The sequence below is a fragment of the Notolepis coatsorum genome (assembly GCF_963971535.1).
Source record: "Notolepis coatsorum genome assembly, chromosome: 2".
Taxonomy (NCBI): Eukaryota; Metazoa; Chordata; class Actinopteri; order Aulopiformes; family Paralepididae; genus Notolepis; species Notolepis coatsorum.
In genome coordinates, this window is record NC_140166.1 from 147,155,400 (window position 1) to 147,179,758 (window position 24,359).

General features: G+C 42.0%; 1 protein-coding gene across 1 annotated transcript in view; it reads left to right on the top strand.

Annotated features, from left to right (window-relative positions):
- Nucleotides 1-24,359, top strand: part of LOC311223559 (CUB and sushi domain-containing protein 3-like) — a gene marked incomplete at both ends in the record, with an annotated part of 752,195 nt that overhangs the window by 245,921 nt on the left and 481,915 nt on the right. The window contains 2 exon segments of the mRNA XM_084308339.1: nucleotides 2,210-2,336; nucleotides 9,172-9,374. Of these exon segments, the coding sequence (XP_084164465.1) occupies nucleotides 2,210-2,336; nucleotides 9,172-9,374 (330 nt within the window).

Consider the following 24,359-nt stretch of genomic DNA (forward strand, 5'->3'; position numbering starts at 1 on the left):
GCATTTACCATGTACAAGTTACTAAACTACACAAACAATAACAACACAATATGTGTGATGTGGCAAGACAGAAGGGACACTACGTTTAGAGTGTTAAAATGACTGGCGCCAACATGTTAATGTGCTCCTTTTATAGCACTTGCATTTTAAAGCGCTTGGATAGATCACATGTTAATTATAGATGGAGGCAGACAGACCTAATGTACAGTTTGCGTTGGTACTTTGGTATTCAGAGTGAGAGAGAGAGAAGGATAGAGATAGAGAGTTATAGAGAGAGAGAATATAGTGATATAGAGAGAGTGATAGAGTGATGGAGAGATAGATAGAGTGATAGAGAGAGATATAGTGATAGAGAGAGGAGAGAGTAATATATAGAGAGAGCATAGAGTGATATATATATATATATAGAGAGAGAGAGAGAGAGAGAGAGAGAGAGAGAGAGAGAGAGAGAGAGAGAGAGAGAGAGAGAGAGATCGGTAGACTGAGAGAGAGGGAGTGAGAGTGTGTGTGAGATAGAGAGAGAGGGGGAGGGGGGGGGGGGTCTGCTCCAGATGATGGATTAGGGCTGAAATATGATTTACAAATTCCAAACGTGTTGCTGAATTGCACTTTAAATGCCACTGTATTCCAGATGCAGCCCGTTCCCAGCTCGTTCCCCGCCCACTCCTGCAGAAAAGGCACATGTATAGTTTGTCACCGAGACGCGCCGATTGCCGGCTACCATCCCACATGCTGATCGCAAAAAAAAAAAAAAAATACTTGTTCATTCATTCCATCGATTAGCTGTTAAACAGCGCCGGATTATTGATCGAGTCAATATTAATCGTCTACCGACGTATGTGTGACTGGAATGAGAAGAGGACACTTCCTGTCTGCCTGCCTGGCACCCGTCTTCAGGCTCTGCTGTTAACCCTTTTACTGCCACACTACGGAAGGTTAACCCTTTACTATCTGATAGTAAAGAGTTAACCTTCTGTAGTGTGGCAGTGAAAGGGTTAAGCGTCTGGTAGTGTGGCAGTGAACGGGTTAACCTGCTGTCGTGTGTCAGTGGAAGGGTTTAACCTTCTGTGTATTGTCACAGTGAAAGGGTTAACCGTTTGGTAGTGCGGCAGTGAAAGGGTTTATCCTTATTACAGCCCACGCACACGCACACACACACACACATACACACACACACACACACACACACACAGACACACACACCGACACCATGGTCATCTAATGTAATTTTGCCTATTAATTACTGTAATGTACCGGGAGACGCAGCGGAGCGACGCGGCTCATTAGAGATGTTTCCTTTCCGTCGATAACGTTTGTACGCTGCTGTCCTATCCCCCCGCGGCAGCCACTCCCTCCCTCCCACGCACCCCCACCCCCACGTTCTAGCGGGCACAGTCTTTTTAAACAGTAATTAATGGCGTCGTTAGGAGCCCCCACTTAGAGACGACCTCAAGTTCAAGTTCAAGTTTGTATTTATTTGTCACGTGTAAGGTACATGTACTCTACAGTGAAATGCTTAGTTCTGTATGAGCCCCCTGGGAATGTGCTTCATACAGTAAAAAAAAGTAAGTAAAAGAGGAATAACACTACAATACAATATACAAGCTAAAGTACAATCTAAGTACAGTGATAAAAAATGCAGACAATGAGGTACAAATGCAGACAATGAGGTACAAAGACCTTAAGCCAAGGTGCAAATGAGGTATGAATGTAGTGCAAATCTCTTTAATAAATAGATAAATATAATGTAGTGTTAGAGTGTCTAAAGTGAGTGTTAAGGTGAGTGTTTGTTTAAAAGCTCCTTCTGAGTCTCTCTGTACTGGCCATGAGACTCCGGTATCGCTTGCCTGACCGCAGCAGTTCAAAGAGGCAGTTGTTTGGGTGGCTGGAGTCTTTGATTATTCTCTTCGCCTTGCCCATGCACCGCTTGTTGTAAATGCCTTGGAGAGTGGGAAGCCCCCCTCCAATTGTGCGTTCGGCTGAACGGGCCACTCACTGTAGTCTGTTATCGTCGTGTGCAGTGCTATTCCCAAACCAGGAGGTGGTATTACCAGTCAGGATGCTCTCTATTGTGCAGGAGTAGAAGTTCTTGAGGATCTTCTGACTCACTTTGAACTCTGTGTGTCTCTGTGTGTGTGTCTCTGTGTATGTGTGTCTCTGTGTGTGTGTGTGTCTGTGTGTGTGTGTCTCTGTGTGTGTGTGTTTGCAGCGGAGTGTGGAGGCAGGTTCAAAGGTGAATCTACAGGCCGCATCCTGTCTCCTGGGTACCCGTTCCCGTATGACAACAACCTGAGATGCACCTGGACGCTGGAGGTGAACTCTGGGAACATCGTCAGGTAACTGATGCCCCCGTCACAGGGTCACAGGGTCACATGGTCACGGGGTCACGGGGTCACAAGGTCACAGGGTCACAGGCTCTGAAAACTGCTTTGGTTTCTGCCGCTCTGTTCTAGTATTTAATCCTCAAGGTGAAGAATCATATCAATGATCATTGAATCATCATTGAATCAATCATCGTCTGTTTAAGGTTTTCATGCTTAACCTCTTTAGCCCAAATGACATCACGTCATAAATCCATATCTACAGACTGTATGAATTAATGTTGCGTTTTTTTCTTCTTCAAATGTAGCCTAGATTAAAGACCCTAACCCTTTCAAAACAGCAGTCATAGTGTATATTGTCACCAATACGTTTGTTTACCAATAGGTTAAAGTGTTATTAGTGAAATATTAGTTTTGGGAATGTATTCAGAAATCAGCGAATATCCGCCATTTCGAATGGGCGCCGCCTTTTTGTTTGTAGTAATATGAGGACAGGACTGTCAATCAAATGACTTGTATTTTTCTTTTATTTATTTGTTTATTTGGACGGGACAATGCAAAATTTATGAACACCGTGGATTATCTACCACAAAACTGAACGTTATTGGCATAAATTAGAACGCAGTTAGTTTATATACCTTTCTGTGAACGTCTAGCAAAAAATGGCATTGCAATCTGATAAAAAATTGCGGAGGAATCTCATAATAACAAAGTAACTGTAATCTTGCTGTATGCCTGGTGATTACAAAACCATTGGAAAGAGGAGATTTGGCCCGATCCATAGTGTGCAACTTGGCTATAATAAGGTCATTTATAGGCCTGATATTCTATTATAATATTTCAAATAGCATTGGTCCGGATGGTGTATCTACTAAACCTTCTGTTTAATCATCTTCTCTTAATTCATTTTTTGCATGGTGTTATTCACTGTAAAAAAAAAAAAAAAAAGAATAAAAAAAAAAATAGAATTTATATTCTCCTTTGTTTCATCACAATTTAAGCAAGCCTAGTAACAGACACAGTATTTGTGACACTGGGAATACATTCCCTGAGATCCATAGATGTCCCTAGATACCAAGAACATGCAAATGGAGTTGTAGAAGAGGAGCAATCTACCATTTACTTAGGTATGTATTTTTAGGGGAATTTTCAGAAAATATGGCTAGGGGGTTAAAGTAGTTTAACACTTTGAATGCCCATAACGAATATTCTCGGGTTTACCCCCCGCGGGTTGAATGCCCATAACAACCGAGTCTACCGTTGGTAAATCAGCCACCCCAAGTGCTCAGATGTGAAAAAAGCGCCCCCTATCGTCTCCCAGATGGTAATTCACCCTTTTGGATTGGACTCGATGAAAATGCATGAAAAAAAAAAACCCGGACTCCACATTTTACGTCTCACGCATGTAACCGGGGGCCGATCAGCTTCATGCTGGACCCTCAGCACAGCGTGGTTACAGTATACGCGTGGGATCAATAAAATGATCGATTTTTGGAATGGCTATCAGGAATTGGAATAATCCATTTGGATACCATCTGATCTCAGGTAAGGAATCTATTTTACCAGTCTTAGGATAATCAGACCCGTTTTCACGGAGATATAAGCTTTTCCCCTATAATGTGATATGGCTGTTTGACTGTAAGAGCGATCAGGGACTGAGAGAATTGATTTTCAGCGCGCGGCACCAGCGTGCACACGTACGTACACATATAGTATCGATGATCTAGCGTTTATTTGAAAACGATTCATAAATAGGCCGGAAAATGACAACGTTCTAGAATATTACAGTACAGAGCGATTATCATGGAATCTCTTCTTTTTTCCGTGAAAACGAGGGATTTTCAAAATGCTATAAAACTGAGATTAACCGATAAAAAAACAATCCGCTTCGACAATGTTGACTGGAAATGGGTCATTGATAATGCGACGGGCAGATTAGCCACAATTTTAAACATAGATTAGGCGATATTAATGTTAACATTGAAGCGGATGGTGGGCATTCAAGCACTAAATGTGCGCCCCCTGCTGGGCATTCAAAGTGTTAAGACACCCAGAGGTTGGGTTCAGGGTGCTGTGTCACGACCACGTGCCCCAGTGCTTTGGATTGACTCTAAGAGCAGGGGTGTGCGGTTCAGGTAATCTCATGGTTCTATTTAGTTTCTTGGGGTCACAATTCAATTCAGAATCTATTCTAGTCTCTGTATTTGAGTTGCTTTTTCCCATTTGATCGCGGCAGACAGTTTAATATTAAGGCTCAAAGAAAGAAATCAAATGTAATCCTTGCCTGCCATCGGGGGGGCGACAGTGGCTCGGGAGGTAGAGCAGTCATCTGGTAATCCGGAGGTTCCCGGTTCAATTCCTGCTCCTCCCGGGCAGCGTGTCGAAGTGTCCTTGAGCAAGAAACTTATCCCTAACTGCTCCCGATGAGCAGGTTGGCACCTTGCATGGTCGCCTCTGCCCTCGGTGAGTGAATGTGTGAGTGAATGTGTGAGTGAATGGGTAAAATGTGAGGAACAAATTGTAAATCGCTTTGGATAAAAGAACTATAAAAATGCACCATTTTACCGTCTCAAATCAACGTCGACATCGGCCTCCACTCGCAGTGCGTCAGCTCCAGAGTGGCTGCGGTGGAAGAACCCAATGATCCTGACGTGATCCGCTGCAGCCGTCGGGACGCGGAGGGCGGCCCCAGAGCTTGCTGCGAGGCTCTTATTATTATATTATCATACTTCCATGGGCGAGAACGTTCTCATGTCAGCGTCGGTATTACCGGCGTCCAAAGTGTGTCCTTCATTGAACGAGACGTTTCAGACCGTCGCACGGGATTGGCAGCTGCATGCGTCCTGAGTGATCTCACTTCCCCGCTCAATATGCAAATGAAAACTTAGAGGCCGACGCCTACTAAAGACACATGCAAATTAGATAGGTTAGTATAATGTATATAATATGATAGAGCAGTTTCTATTACAATTTACACTGCGAGATCCCTTATAGACTTAGAAATCACTTTTCAAATGCTTCTTGACAGTGGGAGTGGAGGGGGTTCACACTAAATAACTGCTCGTCTTGATTCCCTCTCTCTCTCTCTCTCTCTCTCTCTCTCTCTCTCTCTCTCTATCTCTCTCTCTCTCTCTCTCTCTCTCTCTCTCTCTCTCTCTATCTCATCAACAATCTTCACATTTCTAATTAATAAGGAGGTGAGATGATCCGCGCATAACACATATACAGGCTTGTTATTATATCTACTGTATCTACTTGTTATTCCTTCTCGTCGTGGATCTCAGTGACACCTCCGGGTGGTTCGCCTGCGTTCTGCAGAGTTTAGAGTTCTGAGTTTAGCTTTCCCCCCAAATGAGCCCAGAGCCAGGAAGATAAATAAATAATAGATAATAAAACCACCCTGCAGGCGACACCAGATAATAAAACCATCCTGCAGGCGACACCAGGTAATAAAACCATCCTGCAGGCGACACCAGGTAATAAAACCACCCTGCAGGTGACACCAGGTAATAAAACCACCCTGCAGGTGACACCAGGTAATAAAACCATCCTGCAGGCGACACCAGGTAATAAAACCATCCTGCAGGCGACACCAGGTAATAAAACCATCCTGCAGGCGACACCAGGTAATAAAACCACCCTGCAGGCGACACCAGGTAATAAAACCATCCTGCAGGCGACACCAGGTAATAAAACCACCCTGCAGGCGACACCAGGTAATAAAACCATCCTGCAGGCGACACCAGGTAATAAAACCATCCTGCAGGCGACACCAGGTAATAAAACCATCCTGCAGGCGACACCAGGTAATAGAACCACCCTGCAGGTGACACCAGGTAATAAAACCATCCTGCAGGTGACACCAGGTAATAAAACCATCCTGCAGGCGACACCAGGTAATAAAACCACCCTGCAGGTGACACCAGGTAATAAAACCATCCTGCAGGTGACACCAGGTAATAAAACCATCCTGCTGGCGACACCAGGTAATAAAACCACCCTGTAGGCGACACCAGGTAATAAAACCATCCTGCAGGCGACACCAGGTAATAAAACCACCCTGCAGGTGACACCAGGTAATAAAACCACCCTGCAGGTGACACCAGGTAATAAAACCACCCTGCAGGTGACACCAGGTAATAAAACCACCCTGTAGGCGACACCAGGTAATAAAACCATCCTGCAGGCGACACCAGATAATAAAACCATCCTGCAGGTGACACCAGGTAATAAAACCATCCTGCAGGCGACACCAGGTAATAAAACCATCCTGCAGGCGACACCAGGTAATAAAGGAAATCACACGGATGCCAGCTGTCTATAAAAGGTGATTAGGCCTATCTCGTGAAATCACATGCAATCGCGTAGCACCTTCCTCATGTAGGCTAATCACTCCATACTCCAGATTGCCACTCGGCATTAACTCAAGCCTTTACAACCTCCTCACAGCTTATTTTTAGTGTGAATGTCCGTGTGAATCGATGTTTCTACAGGAAAGAAATGACTCCGGGAAACAGTGGGGGAGCTGTGTACTGAGCAAATCGGACACTTTGGAAAGATCAAATTTGTCATCTGTGTGAAATGGCTTTAATCAATAATTGTTTTGTGTAGATGCTTGTGATTATTTCATTTAATTTCCATTTGTTCCGTTCAGTTCCATAAAAAAGTTAATTCATAGTCAAAGCACCTCTCAATTTGCACAGTCCATGAGCTAGAAGGAGCAGGGAGAAGTATTTAGCCTGCCCCCTTACTCACAACAATAAATACCCAATATAAATATATATGATTAATTACAATTATTTAACAATCAATAATTACAATAACATTAGAAAAAGAAAATAGGAAAGCTGTTTCCCCTCAACGTCATCAAGTCTGATGGTTATTTCTTTATACATGTCCTTGAACTGAAAGATATGTTGTACAACTCTTTAACACTTTTACTGAGGTTTCTGAGGACAACTCCTTCAACATGATCTTTTTGTTTTTAACCCTTTCACTGCCACACGACAGCCGGTTAACCCTTTCACTGCCACACAACAGAAGGTTAGCCCTTTACTATCACACAACCGACGGCGATGCTCCATCATTAGCATCATTAGCTCCACAGATAAATGGTGGATAAAGCAGATTATACAGTAGGAGAACCAACCGGAGATGAGACACAGGGGGAAGAAAGGGAGATCGTTTCTCAAGTTCAAGTTTCAAGTTTCTTTATTAGTTGTCATAGTAAAATACAGAATACTTTTCTATTAAATACTTTTTTCCTGGGAGTGTGCTAGATACAAATAGATTAAAAGTATAAAATAGAAAGTCAAAAGTACGTAAACAAAAAAGTGTTCAATCAATATGCATATATACAATATACAATACAGAGTAAAAAAGAGTAACAGCGAGTTACAGTACAATATACAGTATAATGCAGAAATGGGATGATGTACAACTTAGGGTAAGGTGCAATGAGGTATGAATTGTAGTGCAAATCTCTTTACTAATAAATATAAAGTGTGTGTAAGTGTCTAAAGTGAGTAAAGTGAGTGTTTGTTTAAAGTGAGTGTGTGTATGTTGATGTGTGTGCAATGAGTGTAGATGATGGGTTGTTACATGGAGTCAATGAGCATCCTGATGGCCTGAGGATAGAAGCGTCTTCTGAGTCTCTCTGTACTGGCCATGAGCCTCCGGTATCGCTTGCCTGACCGCAGCAGTACAAAGAGGCAGTTGTTTGGGTGACTAGAGTCTTTGGTTATTCTCTTAGCCTTACCCCTGCAACGCTTGTTGTAAATGTCCTCCTTCTCAGTGTTCAGCATAGAATTATATAGAACAAGGTTAACAGCCAGGACTCCAGAACACATGACCAAGTGGACCCAGTGGACCACCTACCTGATACTATCCCTGCTCTCCATCTAACTAACTAACTAACTAACTAACTAACTAACTAACTAACTAACTAACTAACTAACTAACTAACTAACTAACTAACTAACTAACTAACTAACTAACTAACTAACTAACTAACTAACTAACTAACTAACTAACTACCTACCTGATATTATCCCTGCTCTCCATCTAACTAACTAACTAACTAACTAACTAACTAACTAACTAACTAACTAACTAACTAACTAACTAACTAACTAACTAACTAACTAACTAACTAACTAACTAACTAACTAACTAACTAACTAACTACCTGATACTATCCCTGCTCTCCATCTAACTAACTAACTAACTAACTAACTAACTAACTAACTAACTAACTAACTAACTAACTAACTAACTAACTAACTAACTAACTAACTAACTAACTAACTAACTAACTAACTAACTAACTAACTACCTGATACTATCCCTGCTCTCCATCTAACTAAGTAACTACCTACTGTAACTAACTAACTAACTACCTACCTGATACTATCCCTGCTCTCCATCTAACTAAGTAACTACCTACTGTAACTAACTAACTAACTACCTACCTGATACTATCCCTGCTCTCCATCTAACTAAGTAACTACCTACTGTAACTAACTAACTAACTAACTAACTAACTACCTACCTGATACTATCCCTGCTCTCCATCTAACTAAGTAACTACCTACTGTAACTAACTAACTAACTACCTACCTGATACTCTCCCTGCTCTCCATCTAACTAACTAACTACCTACTGTAACTAACTAACTAACTAACTACCTACCTGATACTACCCCTGCTCTCCATCTAACTAACCAACTAACTACTGTAACTAACTAACTAACTACCTACCTGATACTACCCCTGCTCTCCATCTAATTAACCAACTAACTACTGTAACTAACTAACTAACTACCTACCTGATCCTCTCTCTCCTCCCCCAGTCTCCAGTTCCTGGCGTTTGACACGGAAGCCTCTCACGACATCCTGAAGGTGTGGGATGGCCCCCCTGATAACGAGATGTCCCTGCAGGAGGTCAGCGGGTCCCTGCTGCCCGATGGCATCCACTCCACCCTGAACCTGGTCACCATCCAGTTCGAGACCGACTTCTACATCACCAAGTCCGGCTTCGCCATCGACTTCTCCAGTGAGTAGGGCTGGGCGATATGGCCAAATAATTTATCACGATAACGATATGATAATGTTATCATATCACTCGATATAGATAATTATCGATATTGTTATCAGTATTAAAAAATATATATATATTAGGGATGTCCGATATTATCGGCCTACCGATATTATGGGCCAATATCGGCATTAAAATGTGATATCGGAAAATATCGGTATCGGTTTTCAAAAAAAAATATATATATATTATTATTATTATTTCTTTTTTTACATTTCTATAACCTTTATTTAACCAGGCAAGCAAGTAAGAACAAATTCTGATTTTATTTATTGTCAAAAGTATGCATAATGTTGTGTTAATTCCACAACAAGAGATATGTAATGTTAATTACCTGAAATTATTCCGTTTTTTGGGGGGGGGGGAACCCTGCATATATCGGTATCGGTTGATATCGGTTGATATCGGTATCGGAAATTAAGAGTTGGATAATATCGGTATATCGGTAAAAAAGCTAATATCAAGCATCCCTAATATATATATATATATATATATATATATTTATTTAAAAAAAAAAAATTGTAACCTTCTCTTTCTCCAATTTTTCTCTGTTTTTCTCCCCGTCCCAATTTAGTCGTTGTGCCAATTCCCCCCCCCCCTCCGCTACCTGGTCGTTGTACGCATGCTCTCCTACAAGTCGGTACAAGGGCGTCCCGAAGCCGATCGCACGCTTCCTCCGATACGTGCGGCGACTGCCAGTGACGTCTTTTCACTTGGCAGTGAGGACTCTCATTGGTGAAGTGTAACGCGTGGGAGGGCACGCTATCTCCACCAAGTCCTGCCCCCGCTGAGCAAGCGCCGAGACCTGAACTATAGGCGTCGCTGTCCACAACGCCAGATTTCCACCCACCAGCTTCCCACCCCCTAATACTGCCAATTGTATTAGTATGAACGACCAGCCAAGCTGGTAGCAACGCCGAGAGCTGGGCTCGAACCCAGCATCTCCTGCGTTGGTGACGAGCGCAATCTCCGCTACGCCACCTGACCGCCCTTATATATATATATATATTTTTTTTTTTAAACAACAAATGTATGTATATTTTGCAGCAATTCTTTGTCATTGCCGCCATCTTTAGTGTTACATCCCCTCACACTCCAGTTCTCAGGCTGCAGCTGGTTTGAAAGCTAAAGTAAACGGGCTTCTCTGCTGGCTGTGGCTCCAGGGGAGTTGAACAGTTCTGGCTCTGCTAGTTTCTTTTCTATCTTTTGGTGCTTTTTTGGTGGACAAACCACCGCACATGTGCACCGTGACTTGTGACTGGAGACTAGCTCTGCTAGCACACATAGCCTACTGTGTACAGACGGTTTCAAACTGTATTTTAAATTAGAAAGCAAACAAAATAAGTGGACAAGATAAAAATAAATCTCAATTTGGTCAGTATTGTCATTTGGACAAACAAAGCCATTACTTTAAGTTGCAGGCAAGAAAGACAAGTCTGTCCACTGTCTCTGGTTTTAAAGCTGCCCTGTTGCAGGTAAAAAATTAAATAAAAATCGATTGATATTTTTTAAACTATATCGCGATAATTATCGCTATAATTGTATCGCCCAGCCCTACCAGTGAGTCCCCTCCACTGACCCTGACCCTTCCCCAGTGAGTCCCCTCCACTGACCCTGACCCTTCCCCAGTGAGTCCCCTCCACTGACCCTGAAGCTTCTCCAGTGAGTCCCCTCCACTGACCCTGACCCTTCTCCAGTGAGTCCCCTCCACTGACCCTGACCCTTCCCCAGTGAGTCCCCTCCACTGACCCTGACCCTTCCCCAGTGAGTCCCCTCCACTGACCCTGACCCTTCTCCAGTGAGTCCCCTCCACTGACCCTGACCCTTCTCCAGTGAGTCCCCTCCACTGACTTTGACCCTTCTCCAGTGAGTCCCCTCCACTGACCCTGAAGCTTCTCCAGTGAGTCCCCTCCACTGACCCTGAAGCTTCTCCAGTGAGTCCCCTCCACTGACCCTGAAGCTTCTCCAGTGAGTCCCCTCCACTGACCCTGACCCTTCTCCAGTGAGTCCCCTCCACTGACCCTGAAGCTTCTCCAGTGAGTCCCCTCCACTGACCCTGACCCTTCTCCAGTGAGTCCCCTCCACTGACCCTGACCCTTCTCCAGTGAGTCCCCTCCACTGACCCTGACCCTTCTCCAGTGAGTCCCCTCCACTGACCCTGACCCTTCTCCAGTGAGTCCCCTCCACTGACCCTGAAGCTTCTCCAGTGAGTCCCCTCCACTGACCCTGAAGCTTCTCCAGTGAGTCCCCTCCACTGACCCTGAAGCTTCTCCAGTGAGTCCCCTCCACTGACCCTGAAGCTTCTCCAGTGAGTCCCCTCCACTGACCCTGAAGCTTCTCCAGTGAGTCCCCTCCACTGACCCTGAAGCTTCTCCAGTGAGTCCCCTCCACTGACCCTGAAGCTTCTCCAGTGAGTCCCCTCCACTTACCCTGACCCTTCTCCAGTGAGTCCCCTCCACTGACCCTGACCCTTCTCCAGTGAGTCCCCTCCACTGACCCTGACCCTTCTCCAGTGAGTCCCTTCCACTGACCCTGACCCTTCCCCAGTGAGTCCCCTCCACTGACCCTTCTCCAGTGAGTCCCCTCCACTGACCCTGACCCTTCACCAGTGAGTCCCCTCCACTGACCCTTCTCCAGTGAGTCCCCTCTACTGACCCTGACCCTTCACCAGTGAGTCCCCTCCACTGACCCTGACCCTTCTCCAGTGAGTCCCCTCCACTGACCCTGACCCTTCTCCAGTGAGTCCCCTCCACTGACCCTGAAGCTTCCCCAGTGAGTCCCCTCCACTGACCCTGACCCTTCTCCAGTGAGTCCCCTCCACTGACCCTGACCCTTCCCCAGTGAGTCCCCTCCACTGACCCTGACCCTTCCCCAGTGAGTCCCCTCCACTGACCCTGACCCTTCCCCAGTGAGTCCCCTCCACTGACCCTGACCCTTCTCCAGTGAGTCCCCTCCACTGACCCTGACCCTTCCCCAGTGAGTCCCCTCCACTGACCCTGACCCTTCTCCAGTGAGTCCCCTCCACTGACCCTGACCCTTCTCCAGTGAGTCCCCTACACTGACCCTGACCCTTCCCCAGTGAGTCCCCTCCACTGACCCTGACCCTTCTCCAGTGAGTCCGCCTGAGGAGAGGGACACGGGATGTGTGGGTGTTAGATTAGATTCAAAATGTATTGTCATCATGCAGCACAAAGTACAGTACAAAAAAAAATATTTTGGCATCCAACCAGAGTGCAAATGTAACAGTAAAGTACAATAGCAATAAACAATGTACAAATTAAACTTGGTATAAAATATATAAATTAGTACTACTGCGTAATAGTGCTAATCAGATGTTGTAGTATTAATATGTACAGCGATACAGGTATAAAGACAGTATGGTAGTAAGTCATACTGGTAGTATTAATATGTACAGTGATACAGGTATAAAGACACTATGGTAGTAAGTCATACTGGTAATATTAATATGTAGTGATACAGGTATAAAGACACTATGGTGGTAAGTCATACTGGTAGTATTAATATGTAGTGATACAGGTATAAAGACAGTATGGTAGTAAGTCATACTGGTAGTATTAATATGTACAGTGATACAGGTATAAAGACACTATGGTAGTAAATCATACTGGTAGTATTAATATGTACAGTGATACAGGTATAAAGACACTATGGTAGTAAGTCATACTGGTAGTATTAATATGTACAGTGATACAGGTATAAAGACACTATGGTAGTAAATCATACTGGTAGTATTAATATGTACAGTGATACAGGTATAAATACACTATGGTAGTAAGTCATACTGGTAGTATTAATATGTACAGTGATACAGGTATAAAGACACTATGGTAGTAAATCATACTGGTAGTATTAATATGTACAGTGATACAGATATAAAGACACTATGGTAGTAAGTCATACTGGTAGTATTAATATGTAGTGATACAGGTATAAAGACAGTATGGTAGTAAGTCGTACTGGTAGTATTAATATGTACAGTGATACAGATATAAAGACACTATGGTAGTAAGTCATACTGGTAGTATTAATATGTAGTGATACAGGTATAAAGACAGTATGGTAGTAAGTCGTACTGGTAGTATTAATATGTACAATGATACAGATATAAAGACACTATGGTAGTAAGTCATACTGGTAGTATTAATATGTAGTGATACAGGTATAAAGACACTATGGTAGTAAGTCGTACTGGTAGTATTAATATGTACAGTGATACAGGTATAAAGACAGTATGGTAGTAAGTCGTACTGGTAGTATTAATATGTAGTGATACAGGTATAAAGACAGTATGGTAGTAAATCATACTGGTAGTATTAATATGTACATTGATACAGATATAAAGACACTATGGTAGTAAGTCGTACTGGTAGTATTAATATGTACAGTGATACAGGTATAAAGACACTATGGTAGTAAGTCATACTGGTAGTATTAATATGTACAGTGATACAGGTATAAAGACACTATGGTAGTAAGTCATACTGGTAGTATTAATATGTACAGTGATACAGGTATAAAGACACTATGGTAGTAAGTCATACTGGTAGTATTAATATGTACAGTGATACAGATATAAAGACACTATGGTAGTAAGTCATACTGGTAGTATTAATATGTACAGTGATACAGGTATAAAGACACTATGGTAGTAAGTCATACTGACCAGCAGCGTAACTAGTAAGAGTAGGTAAGAGACATGTACAGATATAGATATAGTATCTACATGTATGTAAAAAGCATTGTATGCAGGTATATTCAGACAGATATGGATATAATATATATATATATATATATATATATATATATATATATATATATATATATATATATATATATATATATATATAATGCATTTTTGTGTGTGTGTGTGTGTGTAATAATAATAATAATGGATTGGATTTATATAGCGCTCTTCTCTGACTGACTGTTGCTCTGACTCAGAGCGCTTCACAGAGTCCATTATTCGTTCATACACAGTCATACCGGTGGTGGTAAGCTACAATTGCAGCCAGAGCTGCCCTGAGGCAGACTCACGGAAGCGTGGCGAATAATCAACGCCTACGGCCCCTCCGACCACCACCAACATTCATTCACATGCATACACATTCATACGAGGCAAGTAGGTTAAGTGTCTTGCCCAAGGACACAACGGCAATGGGATGGACATGGGCTTGAGCGGGATTCGAACCACCAACCCTTCGATCATTGGACGCCCCGCTCTACCCCTGAGCCACGCCGCCGTGTGTGTGTGTGTGTGTGTGTGTGTGTGTGTGTGTGTGTGTGTGTGTGTGTGTGTGTGTGTGTGTGTGTGTGTGTGTGTGTGTGTGTGTGTGTGTGTGTGTGTGTGTGTGTGTGTGTGTGTGTGTGTGTGTGTGTGTGTGTGTGTGTGTGTGTGTGCGTGCGTGCGTGCGTGCGTGTTTCCAATGCGTATACGAGTTTGACTTGTTTGCACTGATTGAATTGGATAAGATTATCAATGGTCCCCTTGACCCCTGTGGGACTGCCTTTCAGAGGCTGATTATTTAAGCTAGCGTGAAGGTAGTGGTGTCGTATGAAACCAGACAACCAAAGGTATCCACAGGGTCTCTATTGGGGGGGGGGGGGGGGGGATTAGACAGCCCGATAGCTAAGCTTTGTGTCAAAACCTTCACTGTTGGCAACCCGTCACCAATCACTGTTAGCAGCCTGCTAGCACAACAGCAGCTTTTCTAGCTGATGACAAGAAACAGCGAACTAGTTCCAGGTATTATTCAGATTCCCGCGTGTCACAAGAGTTAATGCAAAACGCATGGAGATGCTTCTTATTTAAATGTTTTATCTGTGGCCATCGGCCGCGGTATACGCGGGATAATGCCTTTGGAGCCGCATTAACATGTTTTAATGGACTCTGCGGAGGCTGCCATCATTCTCTGCCTCGTCCATTAAAATATGTTAATGTGGGCCACAAATCGTCGGGAGTTATTACTTATTGACTGTATCTGAAGAGTGCTGTCGGTCCATCTGAGTAGAATACATGTGAAGGGAAAGAGCACTGCTAGTCCCTTTTGAATAGAATACATTTAAAAGAAAAAAGAAAAGGGAGGACATAATTATATAGATGTTGTGTGTTTAAGTGATGCTACTAGATGTTGTGTTTAAGTGATGCTACTAGATGTCTGCCGCTTTGCGACGCAGCGCGTTACATGGGTGCCCGATGTTGATATATTTATTGCTCAGCTCAGATTTCTTTGTTTGGCTGTTGACAGTATTCTCTAAAAGTAGCCCTTATCAGATTCCAGTGTGAACTGGTCACTGCTCCTAAACTGACCCACATGATAATAATACTAACTTAATTTTATATAGCACCTTTCAGAAGACCCAAGGTCGCTTTACATAGGGTGGGAAATAACAAAAGTAGCAAACATAGTGGACAGACACAACATACAAAGTGAGAAATTAGGGGTTAAAGGTCAAGTAGAAGAGGTGGGTTTTGAGCAGTTTTTTGAATGAGTCCAGAGTTGGGGCGGTGCAGAGTTCTGCGGGGAGGGAGTTCCAGAGGGTGGGAGCTGCCACACTGAAAGCTCTGTCCCCGAAGGTCCGCAGTCTGGTTCGGGGAATGGAGAGCTGACCAGTGTCCGTTGATCGCAGGGACCGTGGCTGAGTGTAGGGGTGGAGGAGGTACTGAGGTGCCAGAGCGTGGAGGGATTTGTAGGTGATCAGGAGGGTTTTGTAGGTGATGCAGGATTTGATGGGGAGCCAGTGGAGGTGGATGAGGGTGGGCGTGATGTGCTGCCAGGGTTTGGTGTGGGTTAGAACCCTGGTAGCTGAGTTTTGAACATACTGGAGCCTCTCTCTTCTGCTTTTAACAAAATGCAAATATCAAAATGCAATGCATTTAATTGAGGCTTGACTCTTATTTCAATCTCCCACACCAGCTTCTCCAGCTGATTCGAAATGTCCTCACTGAGAGGGTCCAGCAGGTCTTTGTCAATGGACAAATGTCCAACATGTTGATTTCTAACACTGGCTCCCCCCAAGGCTGCATGTTGTCTCCCCTCTTATTTATTATGTACACGGACAGCTGCAGATCGCTTCACGACCAAAGGCATATGGTTAAGTTTTCAGATGACACTGTCCTTGTATCGCTACTGCAGCGCTCCGAGACTGATCATGGACCTGTACTTCATGACTTTGTGAAATGGTGTGATGAGAATTACTTGGACCTCAATATCTCTAAGACTAAGGCCATGATAATTGACTTTAGACACAACTCCGATCATCAAGCCAGTGTAATAATTCACGACGAGGACGTCCAGATTGTTGAATCGTACAAATACCTGGGAACTGTGTTTGACGGTAAACTGAAGTTCAACTTAAATACAGAGTCCATTGTCAAAAAAGGTCAGCAGAGGATCTACCTGCTGAGAAAGCTGAACTCTTTTAGGCCATGTTTAGACGGAGAGAGTCTCAACAGAAACCGCAGAAGTCGTCTTGCGATCTCACTTTAAATTTTGCGTTTAGACTAGTGTTTTGGGATGGAATTCTTCGTGCAGACGAGGCTGTAAAAGTGTAGTCGACTCGAGACGACGGAGCCCCACTAACCCATACACTACAAGACCCGCCCTACTCTGTGTCTGATTCGCAGACTGTGGGTGGGGGAATGTGATTGGACCAAAGCAGAGTCACACACAGACAGTGGCTCCAGTCACTAGTTGTGATAGCCGCTGGACTGATTCTTGTGTATTTAAAAGTACTGCCAATGTAGCCTTCAGGTGAATATATATTGCCACACCACCACCATATCTATTTCTGTCTTTTCTGAATATATTGCAGCCCTGTATTGACACCTCTTCATTACCAAATGAGGGTTCAAGGTGGGTTTCTGATACAGTAAAAATATGGATATTATGCTGACAAGTCAGGCGCTCTACCTCGTGAATTTTATTTCTAAGACTGCATACATTTAGATGAACCATTATTAGGCCTTTTGTTGGAAATTTAGTCATAGCAAAAGGTGTGTTATAGCTAAGATATGGAAATGGTCTGATAGTCAAATCTCTGATATCTCAGCTAGGTGTGGCAGCTGTACCTGCAACCAGATGGCCTCAATATCACTGATGTCAATGTCATTTCGTAGTTTTACCGGAAATAGATCACATAAATAGAATCCCACTATATATGTTGTTTGCGTGTTTATAACACAGGTGCTAGTTTTCAACACCAGTCCATTGAGGCTTTTCTAAAATATAGAATAAAATGAACAGTATAATACAGAATCACAAATCAGAACAAATAGTTACCAGAACAAGAGTCCATGAACAAAACCAGTCTGTGTCTACATAATGTGAGCACTGCTGCTTTGATTTCAGCCATACTTTGAATCCTCTGTTGAAGACGTTGACATTGCATCAATTATGTATCAAGTTGTAAACAACATGAATCACAGACTGTCTGAGCTTGTCCCAGTCTGCTGTCCACTGCACATCCATAACACAAGAAATAGGCATCTTATCTTTGGCAAGAGGAGAAAACTCAAATGTGCCTCAGTATAGCAGTATAGGGGCCCGCAGATCTGGAACGAGCTCGACGAGAGTTTGAAACTGTCAAAATCCATCTCCACCTTCAAAAAAATCACTGAAAGAGGAATTGCTCAAATCTTATCTCTAAATAGAATCCATACTTAGGAATATTAATTGTCTGTATTTATGTATCTATGTTGTATGTATGTTAGTAGGTAGGTGTGTAAACCTATCCATGTTGTATGTTTTTGTTTGTTTATATTTGTGATCAGGCTCCCTCTAGAAGCTTTAAATAGCTTCTTGGGAGACCAGGCACACGCACACAATCTCGACGATGATGTTCTCACCATGAAGATATGGATATGTAATATATCGTGTGTGTGTGTGTGTGTGAATAAATTCATTCATTCATTCATTCATTCATTCATTCATTCATTCATTCATTCATTCATTCATTCATTCATTCATTCATTCATTCATTCATTGGACTCCAGTTTTAAGCCAGTGAGTAGGCAGACAGTTCCATAAGTTTGCCCCGTTAACAGAGAAGGCAGACTGTCCAAACGAACTCTTGCACATGGGAACAGTACAGTCACCATTATTGGAAGCTTGTGTGTTTGCTCTACTACACAATACAGACTATGACATACATCAGGCCAGTTAGGGTACGTTGTGTGTACTGCACCTTGTGTGTGCTGCACCTTGTGTGTACTGCACCTTGTGTATACTGCACCTTGTGTGTACTGCACCTTGTGTATACTGCACCTTGTGTTTACTGCACCTTGTGTATACTGCACCTTGTGTGTACTGCACCTTGTGTGTACTGCACCTTGTGTGTACTGCACCTTGTGTATACTGTACCTTGTGTATACTGTACCTTGTGTATACTGCACCTTGTGTATACTGCACCTTGTGTATACTGCACCTTGTGTGTACTGCTACTATACCTTGTGTATACTGTACCTTGTGTATACTGCACCTTGTGTATACTGCACCTTGTGTATACTGCACCTTGTGTGTACTGCTACTGCACCTTGTGTATACTGCACCTTGTGTGTACTGCTACTGCACCTTGTGTGTACTGCACCTTGTGTATACTGCACCTAGTGTGTACTGCACCTTGTGTATACTGCACCTTGTGTATACTGCACCTTGTTTATACTGCACCTTGTGTATACTGCACCTTGTTTATACTGCACCTTGTGTGTACTGCACCTTGTGTATACTGCACCTTGTGTATACTGTACCTTGTGTATACTGCACCTTGTGTAGACTGCACCGTGTATACTACACCTTGTGTATACTGTACCTTGTGTATACTGCACCTTGTGTATACTGCACCTTGTGTAGACTGCACCTTGTGTATACTGCACCTTGTGTATACTGCACCTTGTGTAGACTGCACCTTGTTTATACTGCACCATGTGTATACTGCACCATGTGTATACTGCACCTTGTGTATACTGCACCTTGTGTATACTGCACCTTGTGTATACTGTACCTTGTGTATACTGCACCTTGTGTAGACTGCACCGTGTATACTACACCTTGTGTATACTGTACCTTGTGTATACTGCACCTTGTTTATACTGTACCTTGTGTATACTGTTTACTTTTACTCGTACTCATAGTATTCAGAAGAAACATTTGTATTGCCTATATTTATTGTAACATATTATATAAATTATAGGGCGTACAGACCCTCATCTGCACCTTTGTTTACACTGTTTATTTTAAATTATAAGCATTATGCTTCAGCCTGTACCTGTTCAGTCACTGCCAGAATCAAAGACCGTTGACAGTCTGGAATGATTGTGCTCATTGTATTGTGTGTGATGACTGAATAAAACTACTACTACTACTACTACAAAAAGGTAGTAACTGTAATCCATTACTAAAAATGATAGTGTTAATTTGTATTTTATTTAATATTTTATGCGTGTGGATATGGATGTAGTGATGCATTTGCACATGAGACTTATTGTTCCAGTGATCATAAAGTACCTTTCTCAGGGTTGGAATGTATCAGATTGCAAATACCTAAAACAGGTTTATAGCAGTCAGACTAGTTATTTGATAAGGTTACTGAACATTATCTTTTTTACATATAATATAGATGTTAGGATTTAGGGGAGAACAGAACCCAATATGCAGAACGATGGAGGAGCCCCAGAACTACAAAATGACAGGATAACGGAGACGGTGGTGCAGAGTGACAAGAGAACGGAGACGGTGGTTGCTCTTCACAAAAATGTGGTGTTCTATTTATTTTAGAACCAAGAGAGCAAGGCTAAACTACAAGTAACAAAAAGAACATAAACGGTGCAGCCGTGCTGGCACTTGTGAAACAGCAAACTTGAGAATACGGAAAATAAACAGGAACAACAAAACACTAACACTTACTTAGAATGAAAACACAGTGCAACACGACGTCGACAGGAACGGGGGGAAACTGAAGGTATGTCGCCACACAGAACAGAGGAAGGACACACACTTAAATACTAGACTAATTACAATTGACAACACCTGGCACGGCCAGTCCAAAAACACAGAAACAATTAAACACCAACTAGACACAAAAACAATATCACAACAACAACCAAGGCTATATCACAAACAACAACCAGGGGGATGACAATTAAACAAGGAAAGGAAAAGCCCAGGACAACATACATGAAGACATTAACTCAACTACTCAAAATTGTGGCCTGCATCATCTGGCCCATCTGATGGTGACCACTAGAGGGAGGTAGGAGACCAGGTAGGAGACCACTGTTCCCATTGTGGCCACTGTTCACTTTGTGAGCAAAGTTCTCATTGTCCTCCATGGAACCGTTACATGTAGATACCATATCTATATCTGTACATATCTGTATATACTGTACATATATGTATATGTAGATACCATATCTATATCTGTACATATATGTAGATACTATATATCTGTTAGGGGTGTAACGGTACACAAAATCCACGGTTCGGTACGTAGGCCTACCTTGGTTTTGAAGTCACGGTTCGGTATGATTTTCGGTACAGTGGGGGGGAAGAAATACAAAACAAAAAATTGCTTTTCATTTATCTATTTATTTATTTAACTGTATTAAACAATATAAAACGAATTGGCCATAATTTACTGAGCAAACTAAGGCTTACTGCTGTAACCTACTAATAACACTTAAAGTAAATCTGAAGATTATTATATAGCAGATGCCTTGGATAAATTGTGGACAACTGTAGCGTGTGCTTGTTTATACAGAGCTGGTATGACTTGCTGGCTGAAATATGGACGAGAGGGAACTAGGTAGTGGGGCTCTATTACTTTTAACATGTGCTTAAACCCTGTGTTCTCGACAACGGAGTATGGTCGCAGATCTGCTGCTATAAAAACACCTATGGCGTTTGTTATTGCTTTGGCCCGGTCTGAATTAATAGCGAGATGCTGCTTGAATGCCACGGGGAGCTGGGTTTGCACTAGGGTCTGTTTCTTCCTTGTACCAGTGATATTCACATTCGGGTGATGCCGTTTCAAATGTGTGATAAAGTTTGCAATAAAGTTGAACAATGCCGGCACGTAGCCCCTTTTGTGACTGTGATGCAAGGCTTGCATCAGTCACGAAAGGGGCTAGCCGGCACGTAGCTTTAGTGCGATCCACCCGTCTTTGTTCATTACTGTCGTTAACTGGGAATCCGAAATTATCCCAAACGGGAGACTTGAATGTTGTGGGAGCATCTTCTAACTCTGGCTTGTCAGTTAGTATTGCACCTGCCATACTAAGGCTAATATGCTATGCTGAATTACAGCTATCGTTCAGTGTAGCTGCGTGCTGCGTGGGATGAACAAACAACATCCGGTTAGTTGTGCACGTTATATTTGGGACAGGGGGATTTAAGTTCCGCAAAAAAAGGTTCCATACCGTTGCAATCGTTCGGTGCACAGCGCGCACTGTACCGGAGGACCACATTGAGGCGGTACAGTACGTATTTGCGTACCTTTACACCCCTAATATATGTACATATCTGTAGATACCATATATATTAGGGCTGTCAGTTTATCGCGTTAATTAGATTAATTAATTATACAGCAAATTATCACGTTATGAAAATTAACAAAAATAATAATAATAAAAAGAAAATAACATTTTATAATATTTATTTTGTATCTCATTCATTCCATAAGAATGTAGAATACACATTTACAGATTTTTTTTTTAATATGGTTCATTTGCATGTACTTGGTATCTGATTCTAGGGACATCTATGAATCTCAGGGAATGTATTCCCAGTGTCAGAAATACTGTGGGCTAGATCCACAAAGAATGGATTGCACGGTGCAAGTTGCACTCTTACTTACAATTCATTATGAATTGAAATGGGGGACCCTGATGTAAACAAGACGAAAGTCTTTCTCTGGTCTGCATCCCCTTAACAATTGAGCCGTACTGTATTATACCCATTCTGCAATCTGTTAATAACATTTTCATTCAATCAATCAATCTGCACGGTGATTGATTGAATGGACATTTTATTTTGAGTAAATTGTAATGAACCAAATGAGAATATCAATAATTCTTTTTTTTTATCTTTGACTGTGAATAACACCATGCTCAAATTGACCAGACCTGAAAAATCTAAGCAAATTAATAGATGGAAGATGATTAAACAGAAGGTTTTGTAGATACAGTGCTGAATTCTGCCATCCGGACACATGCTATTTGAAATATGATTATAGAATATAGAATATCAGGCATAAAATGGTTATGCGATTAAAATGTGATTAATTAGATTAATTAATTACAAATCCTGTAATTAGATGAATTTGTTTAATCGCCTGACAGCACTAATATATATATATATATATATATATATATATATATATATATATATATATATATATATATATATATATATATATATATATATATATATATATATATATATATATATATATATATATATATGTGCATATCTGTAGATACTATATCTATATCTGTATATAGCTGTATATACTATATCTCTATCTGTACATATCTGTACTATATCTATATCTATACATATATCCATTACCTACTCTCTATGCTGCTGGTATGACTTACTACCATAGTGTCTTTATACCTGTATCACTGTACATATTAATACTACAACTCTGTACATACATCTGATTAGCTCTATTACTCAGCAGTACTAATGTATGCATTTTATATCCAGTTGAATTTGTACATTGTATATTTATATTGCACTTTACTGTTACATTTGCACTCTGGTTAGATATGCCAAACTTATTTCCACTGTGCTGTATGATGACAATACATTTGAATCTAATCTAATCTAATTATGTTGTTTCACAAGGGTTTATTATGTTTTATTATGATGTTGTTTCACAGGGGTCCACCTGATGTTGTTATTGGTATGCATACTGGCACAGCGAGGCTTGTTCAAATACTTTCCCTGGGATTGGTTTGCAGCAGTGACCGGCTTGTGTTGACTCTGTTCTATTAGTGCGCTCTGCTCAGTCGTATCTTAGCTCTGCTGAGACCAGGGTTCACACAAGGTCCTTGAAGTGCTTATAGTGCTTGATATTTTACAAAAAAAAGTCAAGGCCTGGAATTCCTAAAAAACAGCAAATTTTTTAACAAGGTGCTTGTTGAAATTAAAATCAACCATTTGCATTGAAAGTTTTGTTCATCCATGATCAAATTGTTCTGAATCAAGAAATATATTTTTATTTATTTAACACATCCGGTGCCGTTAACGTAGAACTACGTTTCTGTCGCCCAACCGTTGAGTGGCGGAAAACGTAGATCTAAGTTTTTCTCACGGTATTTTTAATCGCTATTGCCGTTCATAATTCAGCGTGGCACCTTGTGCATACTGTTCTGAGTGTGTCTGAGCTGGCAGACGGTCTTATACCGCCCTCTAACACCTCCGGCCATTATTGCACTCCATTAGGAACGGGGTAGTTTCTTTTCTCTACCGAGCTGCGGTGTGGGGGCGGGTCCTAAACACTCCGGCAAAACACACGCTTGTAGGGATGGTTTGGACAACTGACCCCGCCCGCCCGTTATTGTGCAATGCCCAACAACGTCGGAGACAGGATCGCTGTGGATAACTGGAATGGCGATCAAATAATTGGATTATTTCTTTTGCATTACATCAGATACAAGGTAAGAACACTATATAAATTTGATCGATGATCTGATATTTATTTCTACCCCGACGCTGTCTGTGTGTGTGTCTGTGTGTGTGTGTGGCTGTGTGCTGTTGGGTGCAGGAGGGGGGGGGGGGGGCATTGGTTTTTAAGCCATAAATATTGGATCAGATTTTTTTCTATAAAAAACAGCATTTAAAAGTGAATTGTATCAGTTTAAATGCCCTTTTAAAATGAAAAATTTAGCTTGTAAAATTACTTGAAAGTCCTTGAATTTCA